Raw genomic sequence first — 20,898 nt, 5'->3', positions numbered from 1 at the left:
CTTATGGCTTTGTTGATCCTGTTTTAATTACTGCACATCTTTCTTATTACATATGGAACTGTGACCTCCTAGTTCATAGGTCCATGCTCAACCTCCGAGCTACCGCAGCCAGGCACTGGTTATTAGTTATAGCAGATTTAATTTGATGTTTGCCTGTTATCTTTCTTATCCTTTGTTAGGTCCTAAATTGTCTCTTGTCAGTTTATTGCTGAATTTCTTTTAAAAATCCAGTTTGACAATTTGTCTTTTTTTCTGGAACATATAACCCATTTATGTATATTGTACTTATTGACACATTTAAATTATTTCTGCTCTTATTTTAGACATTTTGCATTTTTCTTTCTCTCCCTATCCTGTCTTTTTAAGGATTGATTATAGTCTTGCTTGGGAACCGTTTATTTTTTAGTAGTTAATCTAGAAATTTTTTAGCACATATAATGAACATACCAAAGGCTAAAGTTAATATACTTATTTTTGAATGACAAGGACTTTATAATGTTTATTCTAATCACTTCCCTCCCTAATCACCTATTTTCATTTTATCTTATTTTGAACTCTATGTTCACCTATAGTCACTTTGTTTAGATCAAGCATGTCAAACTTACGACTCTCGGGCCACATGTGGCCCAGAATGAGTATTTTTGCGGCCCAGCCACTATAATGGTATGTATGAAACGTTTTAATAAAAATTTCATAACTTAATTTTTACAATATCCTGTTATACATAATTAATAACGAACTACAGCGTTCGCTAATGACTGATTACTGTAATCGTATTGCATTCATTTCCCTTACGCGCCTTACATGCAGGCGCTCCATATCTCTCCACTAATACTAGCAGCTAAAGTTTTAGCAGCCGATTGACATGTCATTAGTCTTATACTGACTTGTTTGGTGTGCGCAACAGGAAATATTTCGCTTTTGGAGAACAAGAAAAATAGGTTTATTTGCGTTACGCTTATTAATTTGTGCAGTTATTCAGTGTCTGGTAAGTTAATGTTCAAGAAAAAAATATTAATTTTTATTAAAATGTTCTATTATTTTATGTTAGCGATTACTCATTTATTTCAGCCCTTGTATTCAGCATGTCTCTATCGAAATAAAGCTATGTTTCTATGAAAATTGAGGCTTTTTTTTGCGGCCCACATAAAATTAAACCTTGTTTATTTGGCCCATGTTAGAGTTTGACATGCTTGGTTTAGATAATACATGTATTTATCATTTTCTTTGATTTACAACTTTTGCTGCATTTCAGATTGTCCATATGGGATCATTTCCTTTCTATTGGGGCAACAGTTCTTAAATTAAAATGTTTTTCATTTCACCCTTGTTTTTTTTTTAAAAAACTATTTTTATTTATTTCAGAGAGGAAGAGGAGAGATAGAAACATCAATGATGATAGAGAATCATTGATCGGTGGCCTCCTACACACCCCACACTAGGGATTGAGCCCACACCCTGGGCATGTGCCCTGACGGGGCAATCCAACTGTGACCTTGTGGTTCATGGGTCGATGCTCAACCACTGAGCACACCAGCCAGGCTCACCCTTGTTCTTGTTGGTTTTAATACAGAGTTCTAGGTTCACAGTTAACTTTTCATAGTATTTGAAGGTATATTTCACTGTCTTCTGGCTTATATAGTTGGTGAGAAGTCAGCTGTCAATCTAACTTTTTCTTCCTGGATGCTTCTAAGACCTGTTCTAAGGTTTCGCCATGATGTGTCTAGGAATTGACCTATTTATCCTGCTTGGGACAGGATTACTAGACAGTAAGCACTGTGATTAAAGCTTGAGCCTTTACCTAATGTTATCTTGGAAAGCGCTGTGTGAGACAACGTGCCCTACTGGACTGGGAAGATTCTCCGACGGCCCGAAAGGTAGGGGCGCAGGCACTGATGGAAATATTGATTAGGGGGCTACACTTATTTGCTCTCAGTGAAAGGAAGGCTCAGTCTCAGTAAAATACATCATCTCCAGCACATTCTCAGGTGGAGCTATGCAGATCCTCACGTTCCACCCTCGCAGGGCTCTGGATCTGGGTGCGAGAATGTTTAAACATGGTGCTGGGAAGCCCTTCCCAGAACCATTGGGGATCACACAGGCCGGAAGGACCAGTACCCGAGACAAGTTGAAGCAGGAAAGCTGACCCATCTTGCCCCTTTTTCACTTTGTAGAACATCAGTCACCGGGTTGCTTTCCTCTGTAGCTAAATAAAGAAACACTTCTGAGACCAAAGAAGCCGACTTACTCTGTTTAACAAAGTATTTTATTCAAAAGCTTCTCAGCACCATCTAGTTGTCAGAAAGCTTGGGTTTCACCTTCCCCTGCCCACCCAGCTCCCAAGTCCAGAGGCAGAAGTTAAACCGTTCGGCTAGAGCACCTCCTAATCGCTGTAATTCAGACCATGATAAGGTTTGGGTTGTTCTCTCAGCTTTCTCTAAGCCTCTACTTAACTCCGACTCAAGTAGAGCTGTGCCCCCCACAGTTCAGAACAATAGGAAGGAATCATGTTGGACTTGATCAACCTCCCACCCTGGGCTATTAGAGACATAAAATTCCCTCGAGAAAACTGAATTCGGTGACTGCCATCTGGGAGGGACGGTGATACAGTCAGGCAGCATGCAGTTCTGAGAGCTCAAATCATAGGGTAACCCTCCCCCAACTCTACTCTAGGAACGAGGAGAAATAGGTCTGTTTCTCTCCGTGCTCCTCAATTGCTCATCCTCTCCTGTGCTACTGAAGCAGACCCAGAACCAAACCTTCCTGACAGAGTTAAGACACACAATTACATCGGATTAAAATGCAAGAGATCCTGAGCTGTTGGAGGTGAGGAGAACAGATAGTGCGACCCGATCTTTCCCTTTATTTTCTTTAAGAATATTTGTTTCAACAGAAAGCACACTTCCCCGCGAGGTTCCTGGAGGAGAAATCCAAGGGTCTGACTGTGTCCCGTGGGAGCGCACAGTCACCTGTGTAACTTTGGCTTCAGTTCCCGGATCTGTCCTTGGCCGCCACTCCAGGTCCCGGGGGAGGAGGAGAGAGCTGGAGGCAGTATCACTTGGCCAAAGCCCCCATGGGGTCCCAGGCGGGCAGGACCTCAGGCTCCTGCTCCAGCACAGCTAGCACCTCTTCAGGGACATGCTTCCGGTCCACCACCACTTCGTAGACATATTCGGAGAACCACTCGTCAGTCATGCACAGGTAACCTGGAGGAAGAGGAGCCTCGTGAGCCCAGAGGGCAAGGGTCAAGCAGCGGACACCGTGTGGGCACCATAGAGGAGCCTTTTCACAAACGCTGTCTGTACCTGTGTTTTGCTTTCCCAGCCATAATCTCACCGAATCTAAGCCGTATTAGCGACTCTGTGAAGCAGGCAGGACAGGCGTGGCTCTATTTTTACCAATTAGAAATCTGGGGCTCAGAGTCACACAGCTGAGGTTCAGAGCTGGGCTGGGACCTAAGGCTGCTACCAGGCTCTGTGCTGTTGCACCGTCCAGGCTGCCTCCCTGAAGGTGAATGGATGCCCACAGAGGGCAGCTGCTTCTTGTTCATACAGCCACACCGAGGGGCTCATATGATCTCTAGGGTCACCAGTGCCATGCCTGCCCTACCCTCCTTCTCAGCATCACAGGCTGTTCTCCTTCCTTCCTCTCTGTCCCGCCACAGCCATGAAGGGGTCATTCCCAAGTAGCCACTCATTTGCAGATGATACTATAGGAATCAAGTAATAGCACAGTCCCCACTTTCCTGGAGGAAACCTGTGTTTGACAAGGAGCAGGCAGAACTGGAAGACTGAGACCGCTGCTCACCCTCTCTTCCCCAGTTTACGGATCCCTCTGTGGGCAGGACTCCAGAGACACAGCTGAACTAACCTCCCTGCTGAGAGCTGGGCTGAAAGAAAGAGTGGTCTCCATCCTGGAGACCTCCTGTTCCTCAGGAAGATTAACCTGTATCTCAGGACATCACAGATTCCCCTTCAGGAACATACTTCCAACAAAGTTAAACGGGGGGAATGCTTCACCCAAGCGGTTGTAAGCATAAAGAGGAAAATTAAAGCGAAAGACCCAGGGCCCTGCAGGAGCCTCCACACCCAAGGACTCAGGGACTAGCGGTCACCGCCGTCATCGTCATCTGACCCTGGCTGGCCTCTACTCCAGACACGAGCCAATTTTCTCTGAAAGCGTTTGAGCAGATCTAGGTCTGTGCTGTCTCAGTTCTCACTACGCAGGACGAAGAGAAAGGGAGAAGATGCAGGTATTTCTCCTAAGGTGTCCTCCAGTGCAGCAGGTCTCAAAGGTCTTGTGCCCAGGACCAAGACTGCACATTGAGAACCCAAAACGTTGTGTATGTGGGTTACAACTACTACGATTTGCCATAATAGAAATTAAACAGAAAGCTTAAAATATTAATGCATATAAAAATAAGAATTTAAGAACTATAAATACAAATAACACATTTTTAGGAAAAAATTATTATATTCACCAAAGTAAAATAAACTTTAGCTAGAAGAGTGGTATTGTTTTATAATTTAACGCCTGGCTTCACAGCAGACAGCTGGACTCCTGTATCTGCCTTCTGTCTTCAGTCTGCTGTTCCGGTTGAAGCTGATGGAGAAGATCTGACCTCACACAGAGGAGAGGGAAGACCTTGCAGACCCCTGAAAGGGTCCTCAGATCGTACCCTGAGAACTGCTGCTCTAAAAGCAAGGCTGTTTTAAATCATTAAAAGCGACATGATGGCAAGTCTAATGTCGTAAGCTAAATGGTGTGCCCGAGGACATTACTTAATGGAAGACACAGCTGCTTTGTGAGGTCATCTGTACCCAGCTCTGCCCTTGGTCTCTGACAGAAGTCAAGGCCAGCTCATCCTGATGTGGCCCCGCATGGCCACCCTCAGCAGATCCCTGGAAGGAGCTCCCGGGCCCAGGCCCAGGCGGTTAAGGGCACACGCCCTGCTCCCTGGGGCCAGCCTCCGGACCCAGGGCTCCTTCCCCCAGCAGGAGGCAGGGAAGGGGCACAGACAAACCCCGGAGCCTGTGCCGCTTCTGGTTTCTGTCTTTGTTCTATATCCCAGAGTCCCTGGCTTTGCTTGTGTCAGGCAGTCAGGACCTGGCCCCTACCATCACCTAAGCTACTGCCACGGAGCTCTAGCAACCAAAGCTAGAAGGGCCAGCCTGCACCGTTTCTTACTGCATCTTAAGTAACGGCCGAGGAACTCGGTATCTGCCTTCCCAACGAGGAGCTTCCAGTGGGCAGGAGACCAGATTACTAAGCACGGCACCACTTGAGACATGGGTCGTCCTCCCCTTACCACAGTGCAGGCTGAATAAATCCTCAGAGTAGCCCTGGGCAGTGAGGCAGGTGAAGGGCAGGGGCAGAGCCATGTAATAAAGTTCTGTGCCCTTATGACAATACTATCACCGCACCATCAAATGAGTCTTCAGAGACTACACAGAGAAAATGGACAGTAAGTACATCTACACATCTTGTTCCAAAAGCCGATCAGATTAAGTCCTCAAAATTAAAACTCCTATCAATCGCAACCCTCCCTTCCAGTGTCCCTGCGGGAGGGCCTGCCGTGATTAGTCTCTCTCTGCAGGATATGAGTTCTTTGGGGCCCACAAAAACCTCATAGTCTAGGGGGCTGCCAAGTAATTGCGGTCCGAGCAGATAACGAACTTGTGGCTGCTGTAGCTGTCGATGCTGCATGTCTTGGGGTTGGACGGAGAAGATTAGGATCAGTATGTCTGCAAGCCAAGTGAGTGCTGTGTGAGGCAGCTTTTCAGTGGCCATTTTACCCAAGGAAAGTTGCGGCTTCTAACCTGGAAGCCCCCTGGCCATCGGAAAAAGATGTTCCCCGAGGAAAAAGGACAAGGCACGTCTGCTGCAGGGACGCCAAGGTTACATGTAGGGAAACCAAAAGATGAGCGGGTAAAGGAAGTCAGCTTCAGGAACTACGGAGAAATTAAATTCTGTTTGAACTTTAATGCCTTGTTTACACACACTGAGAAGTCAAATGAGTAAACAGCCCCACAAAGAAGCCGGCAACGGTTCTGTGTTTGTAAGAGACAGGGCAGCATCTTCTGTAAAGGGAGAAACAGCGTCTGCGAACCAGGCTCTAGAACGGTCAGGCCAAGTTCAAGCAGACACAGAATGTTCCAAATGCGTTAGTTTCAGAGGAAGTTTAACCTGGGGGTACCCTGCACCAGATTTCTCTTTTCTTTCCCTTTTTCCTTGGGGAAGGACGTTTTCTAGTGGCCAGAGAGAGGGCTTACAGGCTGGACGCAGCCGTGGGCAAACTACAGCCCGCGGGCCGAATCCGGCCGTTTGAAATGAATAAAACTAAAAAAAAAAGAGACCGTACCCTTTTATGTAATGATGTTTACTTTGAATTTATATTAGTTCACACAAACACTCCATCCATGCTTTTGTTCCGGCCCTCCGGTCCAGTTTAAGAACCCACTGTGGCCCTCCAGTCAAAAAGTTTGCCCACCCCTGGGCTAGAGGCTGCAACTTGCCTCCAATCAAAGTGGCCACGTTAGCTCAGAAAAGTTTTCTGAAATCCTACCAGAGATCTAAGACGAGATTAAGGTGACGAATATATTATCAGTTATAAATTAGATATATTTTACATATTTCCTGGCTTTGTTCTATGCAGTATTTCACCCCGCTAACAAACTATGTGTGGGTGATTTTGGTTGTTGCTGCTGTTTTGCAAAAGGGGTGTGAGGAAATCGAGGCCTCTGGGCTGCTCTGATGGATCTGCCTGGCAGCGTGGACTTAAGGAAGCCGGACTCCTGGGCCTCATTAAGTCACACCTGCCCGTGAGGACTCCAGTCTGAAGAAAGGTTTCCGGGGAGAAGGCAAAATCCCCACTGACACTTATGTCACAATTAAACTTCCTAAAAGACAGTGAGAAGCCACTCAACAGGACATTCGTCATTTAACACGACATTGTGGAGACTGTGGAGTAACATGGGAAAACGTTTAAAAGTGACAAAAGTAAAGAACATAAAAATAGCATATCTTCTTTTATTACAACTATGTTACAAATTGAGATATATGGGGGGGCATAAAAAATAAAATTACAATTTTATACAGGAGGGTGGGTGATTTCCCTCCTCTAAGTGTCTGGAATGTTTTATTGCTTTTTTAGCCTTTAAAGATTACCCAAATAATTCATGCTCATTATAAATAATTTTGGAAACATGGGAGAAGGAGAAAGAGGAGAAGGAAGAAGAGGAGCAGGAGAAAGAGGTGGATGAGAAAGAGGACAAATGTAAATTTTAAAACTGCCTACAATCCCTCCATCTTGGAATAAGCCCTCTTCCACTTTTACACAGATCTTGGATAGTTTCTGCATGTAGCCTCTATACATTTAATAAAAACGAGATATACGCACTCCTTTATTACAAAGTATCACACGTGCTGTTTTCCAATATTGTTCTTTTCATGTTGATAAAAAAAAGTTACTAGTATATCTATTTACATCATAATGTCTAGGTGCTGAATTTATATGGATAATCGGAAATGTACATCAATCCTCCGCTGCTGGAACCTAGATTGCCTTTTCATGCTTAAGAACAACGCTGCTATAAACATTTTTGTAACTAAATCTTTGTTACATCCTTCATTATAATAATGGTTGCAAACATTTTTCCAGTTATGTCATTTGCCTTCTAATTTAGCTTTTCATATCTTCGAATCTACTAAACCTTTTTATTTTTATGAAGTCAAACTTATCAATACTTTCCTTTATGGTTTCCAAATTTGGTATTATATAAACATTTTTCTGCTATGATAATAAAAAAATAAGAGAAAAAAGTAGGCTGAGTGGTAAGAAAACATTAGAAACATAGTCTCAATGAAAAACTCATCATTCACTAAGGCCTGGACACAGTCTAGCCCCCAATTATGAACATACACAATTTTAACAGATAACTAAGTAGTGACAATTTATCAACCACTTGTTAGGTACCCGCTGCATAAATCATGCCCTAATACCTTACATTTATAGAGAGCAGCGATTTTCAACCGATGTGCCACAAGAATTTTTAGAACATGAAATATCTGGCAACTACTGAACAGTCAACCAGTGTACCGCAGCACACGTATGTTTTAAAAGTTCTTGTGGTATATATACACCAGTTGAACATCGCTGACGAAGTATGTTGTAAATGTGTAAAATGACACGATCCCTATGAATGGCATTTTGTAATACCGAGAAAAATTTCAAATGCATCTATTTACCCTTTACAGTAAGTAATGCCATTTCTGGGACTTTATCCTACAGACGCCCAGTACTTGCATGCACACAGTATAAAACATGCATTCTGTATCTACTTACCCACAATGACAATACTTGTTTAGCTTTTACTATGTGTCAGGCACTATTCTCAGCATTGTATATAAACATAAATTCACTGCAAGACTGTTTGTATCAGCAAAAGTCTGGAAACACCCAAGTTCTGTTAGTGCAGGAACCGGTTAAATAAACTATGGTACATCAGACAATGGCAGGCGATGAGGCTGCAGGGGCGTGGAAACGTACTGATAAGGAAACTCCAAGACATGCCGGGTAAGTGACGTGGAAGCAAGATGCAAAGCAGGGCATGAGGAATGCTGCCTTTGGCGCACTAACACGCTGGAAAATGTAAGAGAAGCGAACAGAAATGGTAGCCAGAGAGAAGAGAAGGAAACAAGACTCCTCCTTACATATGTTTTTGTACTCTGATTTTGGAATTTTATTAAATGTAAATATTAATTGTACTATTTACTAAATATATTTTATTATTTATTAAATGTATTACACTTTAGAAAGCAAAACACACACACACACACACACACGCACACACACACACATGTCTGTAGGGACCTGACACTTCACAATACAATTTCATATCCACTATCCTTGTTTTGATTTTAATCCTCACAACATAATAAGGCAGGCAGAGCTGTGTAAAGTCACGCAGTCAGTAAGTAAAGCCCACACTCAAATCCAGGTCTTAACTCAAATTCAGTCTTTTTCATGGGGCTCGGCTTCCTCCAACAGAACACTCAACAGCAAAGAGGCAGACAGCTATGGCTCTGGCAACAGATAACAGCGTGTAATCAGCTTAGGCACCTAGCTGTTCGGAACCAGTTTCATCTGCTCACACCCCCCCCCCCCCCCCCATATCAATGGCCATGTGCCTAGTTTTCATAGGGTCTGTTTAAGAGGTCTTTTGTCTCTTTAAATCAGATGCCAAGTGTATGTATTCAGAAGAATGGAGAAAGCACGGGCTGGATGCTAACTCCACCCCCCCCGCCCCACCCCCCTGCAAAAAACAAACAAACCCACAACCAGAGGAAGGGAACCAAAATCACCACTTCTGAGACAGACATTTGGACAGTGATCTGAGAAGGGGGCCTTTTTCCTCCAGAGTAAACACAAAAGTACGCGGTGAGGACACAACTCCTGCTCCTGCACCTTTTGCTGACAGCATCCTTAGAGCTGGATATGAACTGTGGCTTCTTTCAGAAATAAGTTACAGAAGACACTGTCTCCCTGGTAAGTCTACTAGGAGACAGGCAGGGTGGAAAGTGTGGTAGGGAAAGAGAGATGCTTTGATTTGCGGGTTGTGTTTCTTTAAACCATCAAACCACAACGAAGTTCAGCAGGAGAAGTTGCACTTCCTGCTGCGAGTCCAGAAGCCTGTCCCCTTGGCTCAGGGGGGAGGCGACACCCCAGTCTGAATTCCCCTCCCTGGGCAGTCTGAGCACAGGAATCTGCCAGGATCTTGCTGCGGGACAGGAGAGGGAAATTCAGGTGTCATCCAAGGTTCTGTTTTCCCGCAGAAACTCAATGACTTCTCTCTGACCCCAACCATCACTCCTCCTATCCGTTTCATTCTGATCACTCCTCCAGAGCCCCACGGAGGGGGTGGCAGGCCGCGTTGTTTCTTGGCCTGACGCCTCAGACCTGCCCAAAGATGCTGCACGTGCCTGGAGCTGCCCTTCCCGGCTACCGTTTTACTTCCTTTCCAAAAAAGCCACAACCCTAACCTCTCTCCTAAAACTCCGCTCACCCCTGAAGAATTGCCCAGGAGCCTCACATTTCTCAGCGCCATCTCCCATGCAGTTTATCCGCTATAATATTTTATGCTTATTCTTGTGTTTATGGTTTACACATTTGTTCTTATAATACATTACTAACACCTTATGCAGCCAGATTTACAGCCACAACCGTCCCAGTTTCAATCCCCCCCACCTCTCACCCCCCAGCATTCGAAGGGATTGAGGACTGAAGAGGCATCATAGGACCGCGGGCTACCACCATCCTCCACCCTCCGAACGTCTCCAAAAACTCTTAAAACCCAACCCCAAAGCCTTTTCCTTGACTCATTCTCAGACTGCTCTGCTGTAGTGCTATTTACCACCAAGTTCTCCCTGACGTCATCTAGTCCCCTGGCTTCTCTGACTCCTCCCGTTCCAATAACCGCAGCTTTCATGTCTGCCTCCTGTCTCCCCGCCCGGGGAGCCCTCCCTGGTTCCTCTTCCTGTCATGTGCCTTCTTGGAGAAATCGCCTCTTCTTCTGCTTTTCTCAGGCTACTTGTCCTGTATCTCACAGCCTGAGGAGCACACCAGGAGTGTCCCTGTGCGCTTCCCAGGCCCCTCACGTTCTCCTCCTGTGTCCAGGTGACATAGCTCCTCTGAGGGTCAGAGACACTCACCTCGCCACGGCCTGTGCACGGTTCCCCGCATCCCGCAACAAATGGGAGGCGACGCTATTGCTAGTGGTTTCCCCTCAGCACTGGGCGCACGCACCTCCTCTGCTTCTCACACGAAACGAAGCCCCCATGACGCGTCATCCACCAGTAAACTGTGCTGTAGCGTAACGGCTGCACCAGGTCCTGCCTTCTTGGAGCTAAAGCTAGAACCAGGGTAGGTCAGCCCTCCTCTCGAAGGGAAAGGTTAGGGAGCCTTATGGTCTCGCTCTCCTGCCCTCGTTTGTCTACAGACAACATTAACAACAGTCACAATGAGAGCTAATTTGTGAGCACTTCGCATCTGCCTGGCACAGTTCTCACAATGGAGATGTACGATTATCATCCCCATTTATAAAAATTTTATTTTTGTTAATCCTCACCTGAGGATATTTTTCCATTGATTTTTTTAGAGAGTGGAAGGGAGGGGAGGAGAGAGAAAGAGAGAAACATCAATGTGAGAGAGACACATGGATTGATTGCCTCTCACACACCCCCTGAGCAGGGCCAGGGATCAAGCCCGTAACCAAGGTACGTGCCCTTGACCGGAATCAGTCCGAGGACTGATGCTCTGTTCACTGAGCCAAACCGGCACGGGCTCTTACCCCCGTTTATAGCCAAGGAAACTAAGGCTTAGTCAGGTTCAAGGCCATGACCAAGGCTATACGGACAAAAGGTAGAATTGCCAGGACGCGTATCAATGTAGTCGGCTCCAGGTTCTACGCTTTAAAGTCCCCATCCTTCTCAAACGAATGCAAACACAATCTGGTGAAAATAATAGATCCTCTCTACACGAAAGAGCAACACACGCATACAACTCTATGTGAAGTGGGAGGGGATTTCTCCCTGAGACTGCCGCCTGGTCTCAGGTCTCTTCCCACAGTTGCCTCCTCTCCTAGTCAGTAGCCCCCTCCTCGTCACGCAGTTTGATAAGAAGGCAGGAGCCAATCTGAGAGCACATGCTTCCTGTTCCACGCAAATGCACTATCCTTAGCCCAGCCATGCAGGCTCCTCCGTGAATAAAAACGGAGGATGAGCAGTCCCTCTGCAGGAGCTCAGATACCCACACAGGATGGCAGCAGCACGTGTCCCAGGCCTGGAGACAGGAAAACCCTGAGGTGACACAACAAATTTGTGTCCTGCCCTTTTCCAGGAAACCAGAAGCCTCTGCTTTTAGCTCATGTAATTTTTTCGTTTCAGCAAATTCAGCTCAATATTGTCTGTAAGTTACTATATTTGTGCTAGAAATCCAAAACTGAACCTCAAACAGATCTGCAAATAATCAGTTATCTCTTACAGGCAATGGACATTTTTAGGGAACCTGCTGTGTGAAATTAAGAAATCCGAATCCCAATTCTCTGACACTGTGCAACTGAGTAAGTCGAAACTTCTCTGTAAGTTTCCAGATTTTTCCCCCATATAAAACACGGGTATAAACACTCTTGTATGTGGGGCGCGGCTACAGTGTTTTGGCCAGGTTCAAGCCTCGGACTAATGAAAGGACAGGGTCCTCTCATGGCCACGTGCAAGTCCGAGCTGGAGGGCAGGGCCCTCCCAGCACAATTATAGCCAACGGCTGTGGTTGTAAGCTTGAATCTATGGTCTGAACACGTGGCCCCACGTGCCTTGTGATAGAGTTCAGGTGCATGTAGTTGAGTGGGGTTGGAACTCACGAGAATGCTGTAAACAACTTGATCACGCCCCTACTTTGCCTCGTGGCATCTGCTATAAAACAAAGACACGGCTTGTGGGCGTTGGTGCTGTCTCCTCATCAGGGAGCAGCGTCCCACCGAGACCCAGCTTTCATTCTCTTGTCTGTCTTTTCTCAATCCTTTCACCCCCCACTCAGGATCACCTTTGGCCGTAACACTTGTACATATCCCAAGTTACTCTACGTTGAAGTGATGAGGAAAAATAAACACAAATACTTGAGCAAACTTTGAATTCTTATCAAGCAAGATGCTATGAACTACATGTCCTGAGGATCTCTGACAGAAATATGGAATATTCATCAAACTCTTTAGAGTTGTATAACAGCGTACAGTTTGAAAACTGCTTTCCCACATCATTTCGTTTGATGGATATAGACAAGCTGTAGGACTTCAAAAGGAAGCAGTAAGTATACATGTTACTGATAGAGAATGTGAAATATAAGGAGTTAAATTACTGTGGAGCATTTACAACCCAGACAGTGGTAACTGTCTCCTGGTTCCACAGTGTAATGTTACATGAAGCCTATGGTGAGTTTTGTACCTCGCGGTGGCCATATCTCCAAAATCACCTGGGTAACTTGGCTGGCGAGGCAATTAAAGGCCATACTACTGGTTTTCAGGAAGCAGAAGTCTAGATATAACCTGAATCACATATACACACTTCTTTCCAGATTAGCCTCTAATATGCCAAAGTCTCTGTAGCTGAAATCGTCCTGAGACTCCCCTGTAGGAGGAAGTCTGGAAATTTTACTAAAATGAAATCAGAAACAGAGAGGCTTATTTATAAGGAAATATGAAGAATGCAGGTTAAAATCAATATCAGATATTCATGTATCTGAAAGGCACAAAAACAATTTGAAAAATGAAACATCAACCTTGGTTCAAAATTAAAACCAGGAGAGACAGACTTTTAAAAAATATAAAGATTTCTTACAGTGACCATTGAAGAAATAGAAAATAACGCTCGCCTGACCCTCACTTAAAAATTGTTATTTAGCCCAGCCGGGGGGTGGGCTCAGTGGTTGAGCATCGACCATGAAGAGGAGATCACGATTTGATTCCCAGTCAGGGAACACAGGGTGGCAGGCTTGTTCCTTGGTAGGGGGCGTGCAGGAGGCAGTCGATCAGTGCTTCTCTCTCATCACTGATGTTTCTATCTCTCTCTCCCTCTCTGAAATCGATACGAACACATTTTAAAAAGAAAGTTATTTAGCATATTAAGAAACTAGGCTAAACAAGCATTAAGAACTGTGCTGTAATTCCACACTCAGAGCTCTGCTGTTCCAGACTTCAGGGCTGGCACGCCATCGCATAGCTATGTAAACCAATCATAAAGAAATTCCATCTAAGACTGGCTCATTAGGGAAACCATCTAGGAATTTATTAACTACCAAAAACACTGTTATAATCATGGTAGAAGGTTGATAACTACTGAAACTGGGTGACGGGCCCATGGGTGGGAGGTGTTCTTAATACTATTTTGTTTACTTTATATATGCTTGAAATTGCTCAAGATAAAAAATTTAGAAAAAAATATTATAAAGCAGCATTTGCAAAATAATTCTGGGGAATTTAGGGTGATTATATATAGTTCCTTACTTGCCCAACTCACAATGTACTAACTTTAGACATAAACGCTCAGGAATCCCCGGCCCTCCCTCATATTTGCAGCCAAAACGGTGCTTTAAGAGCCCTTTCTCCTGACATCAGACATTTACACGATGTCTTCAGATCCTTTATACAGTTTTATGTCCCCTCAGTCACTAGTTTCTGGTAAAAAAAAAAGATCATGACGTTACCTGTTATTCCCATGAGTGCACTAGATGCTACACTAGAACCGAGAAGCTGAGCGGAAGCACAGAGTGGTTAAGAAAATGGGCTCTAGTATCGGAGCAGGGTGGCCTCGGCTTGAAGAGTATGAAAGTTACTCTAACAAGTCTGTACATTTTTCAAAATGAAAGACAACGTAACATTCCAAGGTCTGTTCCTTCATCCAATTTGAAATCAGTTTCTGACATAATCCATAAACAAGTTACAAAATGCAGAGTCAAGTATTTCAAGAAGCAGGGGAGGAAAGAAAGCCATGTTGGTTGTTCAATATGTTAGACATGCATCCAATTTTCAGTCCCAAGGAATTAGCCTTCACCAACATGAAGTAATCCAAAGGGCCCAGTAAGACAAGAATTAATTTCTCCTTTAATATCTCTCATGGTAAGAATGATTTCCTTAGTGGACTCTGGACAGGAAGGACCATGAACATGACCAAGGGGGAAAGACTAAAGCCAAGACTGGGGAGAGGGCAAGGCTGCCCAGGTATCTCTCTTCTCTTTATCTCTAGCTTGTATTGTTAACACTGCTTTTTTAGAAACCATCAATCTTTTTTTTTTTTTTAAGTTTTTACTGATTTCAGAGAGGAAGGGAGAGGGAGAGGGAGAGAAATATCAATGATAAGAGAGAATCAATGGATTGGCTTTCTCTTGCACGCCCCCTACTGGGGACCGAGCCTGAAACCCTGGCCGGTTCATGGGTGGATGCTCAACCACTGAACCACACCAGCCATGCAGAAACCATCTATCTTAGCCGGCAGGAATCCCAAAGAGAATGGGAACAAACTATTAACAATGTTATCTATAAAAGCAAAATGCCAGCAATGCTGTTTAAGGCTGTCAGGTCTCCCTAGAGAACACAAACAGAGGCTCTGCCTCAGGCGTGCTCACCAATACCAACCGGGATGACGGACAGGAAGGCCCAGCTGGGACAAACACACATCACCAGTGTAACAACAGGCTGCTCACGCTCCGAAGGTCAGGCCAAGTGTGCCAACTAAATTAGATCATGTTTTCTTTCCTTCCTTCCTGTTAAGCCTTCATTACCAAGATCTATATGGGAATAATTTATGTTGGCTTTGAACGAACTATTCCCTACCCCCACTCAGTTCAATTTCTTATCTCTTGGCTCTCTACTGAAATGCTTTGCTCTGTATAATCTCAGGCATTTCGGTTATTCGAAAAACAAAAAAAGTTACTTTAATCTTAACTGGACAGCTGCAGATTTCACCAGGAAGGATTACAGGCAGATCATCGAGATCAAGACCTCAGCTCTTTCAGCATACGGCCTTCTGTGTCCACCAGTTCTGCTCCCATGGACTCAACCAACCGCAGATGGAAAATATTTTGGGGGGAAAAGTTACATTGTCGCTGATATAGTTGGGCAAACAATGGTTGTGTCTGTACGAAACATAGACTTTCTTTTCTTGTCATTATTCCCTAAAGGTTACAGTATAACAGATATTTACAAAGCATTTACACTGTGTTATGTATTAGTATATACTCTCTAGAGATGATTTAAAGTATACAGGAGGGTGTGTGTAGGTTTTATGCAAATACACCATTTTATATAAGGGACTTGCACACAGGTGGATTTTGGTATCTGAGGGGGTGCTGGAACCAATCCCCTGTGGACACAGAGGGACAACTGTAATAACAGAAAGAATTAGTCAGCAAAAGCAAAAGTTGTGCTGAGTTGGAGTCGAGAAGTACAGCTGAATGGAAAAGAAAATTAGCAAAGTGGCCAGAATCCTCTTTAAGAGTAGGTATTTAGGTTCAAAGTAATGAAAACAATAACTCACACTGTCCAAAACACCAAGTATTTGCCTGGCTTTACAAGTGTTTATCCTCTCTTAAATGGACCTCAATGCCATCTACAAACTCAGTGACTATTAAAGATAGAAATATGTCACAGAAGCAATCCAACTGATCCAGGCTCATCTAAACAAACCATAACTTAAGTCCTTTTCCTAGACACTAACTTCTATAACAAACCCAAGTACAGGGACCAAATCAGACCAAAATGAAACGAGCTATGAGGTTCATCTGAAGCAATATCTTATGTTTTGAAATGTTATAAATAGCAAATCCTTTCCATTCAAGATAAGCTATTCCCTTGCATTCCTTTCTTAACTAGCTTCAATTTACAGATAGAACTAAATTGTAAATGGTTTATTTTTAAACATTCTGCTAGCTTTAAGATTTATACCCCTCTCCACATGATCCCAATGTGTATTTGCCTTAGAATGAAATTAATCTTATAAGAAATCACCAATTAAAAAATACGTTGCAGCCCAGGCAGGTGGCTCAGTCAGCTGGAGCGTCTTCCTGAGAACCAAAAAGGTTTCGGTTCAATCCCCAGCCAGGGTGTGTGCAGGAGGCCACTGATGGATGTGATGTTTCTCTCACACATTCATGTTTTTTTTATCTCTCTCTCTCTCTCAAATGAATAACTATATCCTCAGGTGAGGATTAAAACAGTTTTTTTCTAAGCAAAAAGTATATGCTGCACTCTAATAGGCAACCGTCATTTAACAAGCTCCACGGCATCACAGAATCACAGAAATCACAGAAGGGGGTCGTGCAACTATCTTGATGAACAGAAATGCTCTAATAACGCTTGTGCTTATTTACATATAAGCACTGAGCTGCTGAGCGTCACAGCAGATCTAGGGACAGTCAGCCAAGCCCACCAACGACCATTTCATGGGGAGAGGAGGACTTGGGACGACAGAGGGCCTTCAGGCTTTGGCCATTCTATATAGGCCTGTGCTGCCCAATCGCAGAAGACGGTCAAGTTCAAACTCAAGTTAACGGGCTCTGCTCAGACAGACGTCTTCCCATTTAAACACTGACGCTCCACCTGGTCACTTCTAGGCCTCCCCACTCCGCCTCCCCCTCCACCCTTCACCTTGGGAAAGCCTCACGCTCTGAGGAACGTAGTGGAAAAAGCACTGTTCTAAATACAGAGGGGGGCAACGGGCCAAGATTTGCTGCGATCTCTATTTTCTTTTTTTTAAAGAAAATTTCCAAGTGTCTGGGAATCTTGCTAGCTTCCCTATCACATCCTCCCAGTCTTCTATCTAGTCCAGTAAGCTGTGATTAATGTGCTTTTCCTAGCCTGAATCCACTGGCTGAAAGTCAGGAATATGAAATCTGAAAAAGAGCGGCTACAAAATAACACTAGCACCTAGCACACGTGCAAACACATGCACACATGCATAATACTCTACAGCAGTCACCACTTTTGGTGTGAAACCGTAAAAATTAAAGCATAAAAGCTCCTTAAAAGGCTTTTATTTATTATGAAAAACAGTCTTTAAAAACATGGTCTCAAAAATTTGCAAGAAAAACATACCCTAAACCAGCGGTTCTCAACCTGTGGGTCATGACCATCGGAAAACACATATAGCATATCAGATATTTACATTACGATTCATAACAGTAGCAAAATTACAGTTATAAAATAGCAACGAAAATAATTTTATGGTTGGGGGGTCACCACAACATGGGGAACTGTATTAAAGGGTTGCGGCATTAGGAAGGTTGAGAACCACTGCCGGGCCTAAACTGTTAATGGTGATCTGTGGGTGGTAATATTAGAGATTTTTATATTTTTCTTTTTATTTATCTATATTTTTTTATTTTTCTACAACTCATATATTACATGTGGGGTGTTTTTTAAGTCTAATTATTATCATTTACTTATGACTTCTGCCTGGGTTTTGTCAGAATAAAATAGTTCTAAACAGTAACCAAAACATTCTTTTCCTCTAGAAAAGAGGAAAAGACTCCTAGAGTCTCCAATAAACGCCTAAAGTTTCCTGACAATCCCGCTCTCCCACTCGGAGGCTGACTTCTAGAGAGTTAGGGCAACAGATGAAAATGCACCCAGTGCTATATAGCAAGCGTCCTGGCCAAGGGCACTCAACTTCTCACTGGCCAAGGCGATCTGGTACAAAGAGGTCTGGTAGGGTTTGGAATGAATGCCAGCACATTCTGGTCTGTGTCAACCTGGGGGATTCGGGCATGCTATTTTGCTCAAGAGGATACTGGGGGCAAACTGGTTCCTCAGATTTTCCCGAGAAGAGTCTATCCAATGGGACCCGAGACTGAAAATCCTCCTCCCTGGGGCTGCTTTCTACCCGTATCTCCTGACAGACAGCAGAGCAGACTCCAGGCGCCCTGCGTTGGCGTTACCAGCTAAGCTCACCTTTGTGGCCATGGTCTTCACCCCATGAGTTCTCCACTCTCCATTTCGTGAATACGCCATCCTCATTATCCTGCAAAAGAGTGGACAGTGTGAAACCGGATCTCCCCTGCTGACGTGTCATGCTCATTTTAGCTTTTCCTCAGCCCCTCAGAAGAAACAGCCTCCTCTAGACAGCCATGATACACATGCATGACAGGGCCATGTCTTTCCTACTGTAACTAAAGGGATATTCCAATAGAAGTGTTTGAAGCACTTGGGATAAAAATGCAATGAACCTAACAAAGCAATCATATTATTTTCTCCTTTACACTGTATTCTATACAGAAAACAAGCATATTAAAATGCTAGCTGGCTAAGAAATACGAAATATGAAATTACTAAAAGCAGTGAACACCATCTGAGGCCAGGACTCTTGCTTTTAATTGATTAGCGTTCTTTGCAAAGGCATTCCAATGTATTTATTTTAGAAATTATTCTAAGATCCGGTCAGTTTAAGAAAGAAACAAACACATTCTCATCATTGCCTAATTTCCTATTTAAGGGAACCAAGTACTGACACTCTCCAAATGTGTGCTTTTACTGATTCAGTTACACTAATATTACATTTAATACAATAGAGATTGAATGGCTAAGCAAAAGTAGAAAGACTGTTTTCATAAAACAAAACCCAGGCAGTATACTGTTCTCCCTCTTCTATCTTCGTTAATAAAATAAGGTCAATTTTCATCTTCTTAAAGGGACACTGATACACATCATAAAAAGCTTCACTTAAAGTCTTTACTATCCTTACAGAGAGGGACAAGAGGTTCCATTTGGGAAAAGACTTTTCTCCGTCATGCTTAGCCAGGGCATTCACTTATGTCAAAACAACTTAAATCTTTGTAGCATGAGAAGAGAGCTGGCTCCGAATTATCTCCTAATGATTTCATCTGTCAACTCACACTTGCACACAACTACATGAGTCTCATCTACATGGGATTTGACTCTATTCTTGGCAGGTTTTTTGGATCTCTGAAATTTTCAGTCTCAGAAATAGCCAACAACCAAACCCACAAGTTCAAACATCCATATCTGTACTACCCCTGAATTTTAGCCCCAGGTACCTTTAAAACTGCATCACTAAACTATACATTCTAAGACTAACCTATTAAATGTCTGTTTTGGTTTTCTGTTCCCCCCATTTTAGTCCATCTTTACTTTACTTTTAAATACCATGGTCAGAATCTATATTACCTAAGGTTACTTATTATAATAAGTCTGAAAATGCTCCCTCTTCTTTCCTTTGCCGATGAATTCCTGCATGACCTAGATCAAGATGTTCTCTGTCATCTACCAATATAGAATAATACCTGGACTTTCCTCACAGGGATTCTAAGAAATCAGCACTAAGAAAGAATATCCCAAAATACAGCAACCAGCATTTATCTTTGCATTACCATTCAAATGCAGCGCAAGCTGGTTTTAGTGGTCAAAAACTCAAACTGGAGCCCTGGCCGGGTGGCTCGGTTGAAGCGCTGTCCCATACACCAAAAGTTTGGAGGTTTGATTTACTGGTCAGGGCACATACCTAGGTTATGGGTTGATCTCTAGTCAGGACCCGCACGGGAGGCAACTGATCGACATTTCTCTCTCACACTGATGTTCCTCTCTCTCTCTCTCTCTCTCAAAATCAAGAAAAGCATATCCTCATGTGAGGGTTAAAAAAAACAAACAAAAAGAAACCTCAAACTGGAGGGAAGAGAACAATCTCATTATAAAATTCCAGATGAGATAATATAAGTTCTGCTTTACACTATTAGCATTAGCATATAAAGTAGCTCCATTTCCCTGAGGAAAAAACAGCAGGTTAATAAACCATGCCAATAAAAGAGTGAAAATTCCAGAGAAAATGATATGGTATGTATATTTCTATTTCTAGGTAAGTATATATGATTATTAATTCTGAAAAATATGAATATTCTATAACAGATGGAAAATAAAAAGCCAAACCTCTCCTGGAAATGACAAGGTCTTTGGTTTATTTTTTATTTTTTTTTAAATATATTTTATTGATTTTTTTACAGAGAGGAAGGGAGAGAGATAGAGAGTTAGAAACATCGATGAGAGAGAAACATCGATCAGCTGCCTCCTGCACACCCCCCACTGGGGATGTGCCTGCAACCCAGGTACATGCCCTTGACCAGAATCGAACCCGGGACCTTTCAGTCCGCAGGCCGACGCTCTATCCACTGAGCCAAACCGGTCTCGGCTTTTGGTTTATTTTTTAACAGTTTTCTAAATAAATTAGAAGTTTCACCTTAATTGAAGGAACTTTAGTTATAAAACTGAACTTAGTAGGTCCAAACATAAATATGAACAACTTAGTATCTTAGTAGTATTTTATTTACTTTAGTATTTTATTATT

At 43.4% G+C, this 20,898-nt stretch overlaps 1 protein-coding gene across 2 annotated transcripts in view; it reads right to left on the bottom strand.

Moving 5' to 3' along the window:
- Positions 1–2,248: 2,248 nt before the first annotated feature.
- Positions 2,249–20,898, bottom strand: part of BLMH (bleomycin hydrolase) — a 41,311-nt gene continuing 22,661 nt past the window's right edge. The window contains exons 11-12 of one of the 2 annotated variants that reach the window (XM_059669251.1): positions 18,495–18,564; positions 2,249–3,206 (exon numbers count right to left, since the gene is read on the bottom strand). In XM_059669251.1, the coding sequence (XP_059525234.1) occupies positions 3,055–3,206; positions 18,495–18,564 (222 nt within the window). In that variant the 3' untranslated portion in view covers positions 2,249–3,054. The remainder of the gene's footprint in view (positions 3,207–18,494; positions 18,565–20,898) is intronic. The other variant, XM_059669252.1, reaches the window with a different exon arrangement.

This window comes from Myotis daubentonii, chromosome 16 (genome assembly GCF_963259705.1).
Source record: "Myotis daubentonii chromosome 16, mMyoDau2.1, whole genome shotgun sequence".
NCBI lineage: Eukaryota > Metazoa > Chordata > Mammalia > Chiroptera > Vespertilionidae > Myotis > Myotis daubentonii.
Note: the sequence above shows the minus strand (reverse complement) of the source record. Positions and strands in the feature narration are given on the sequence as shown.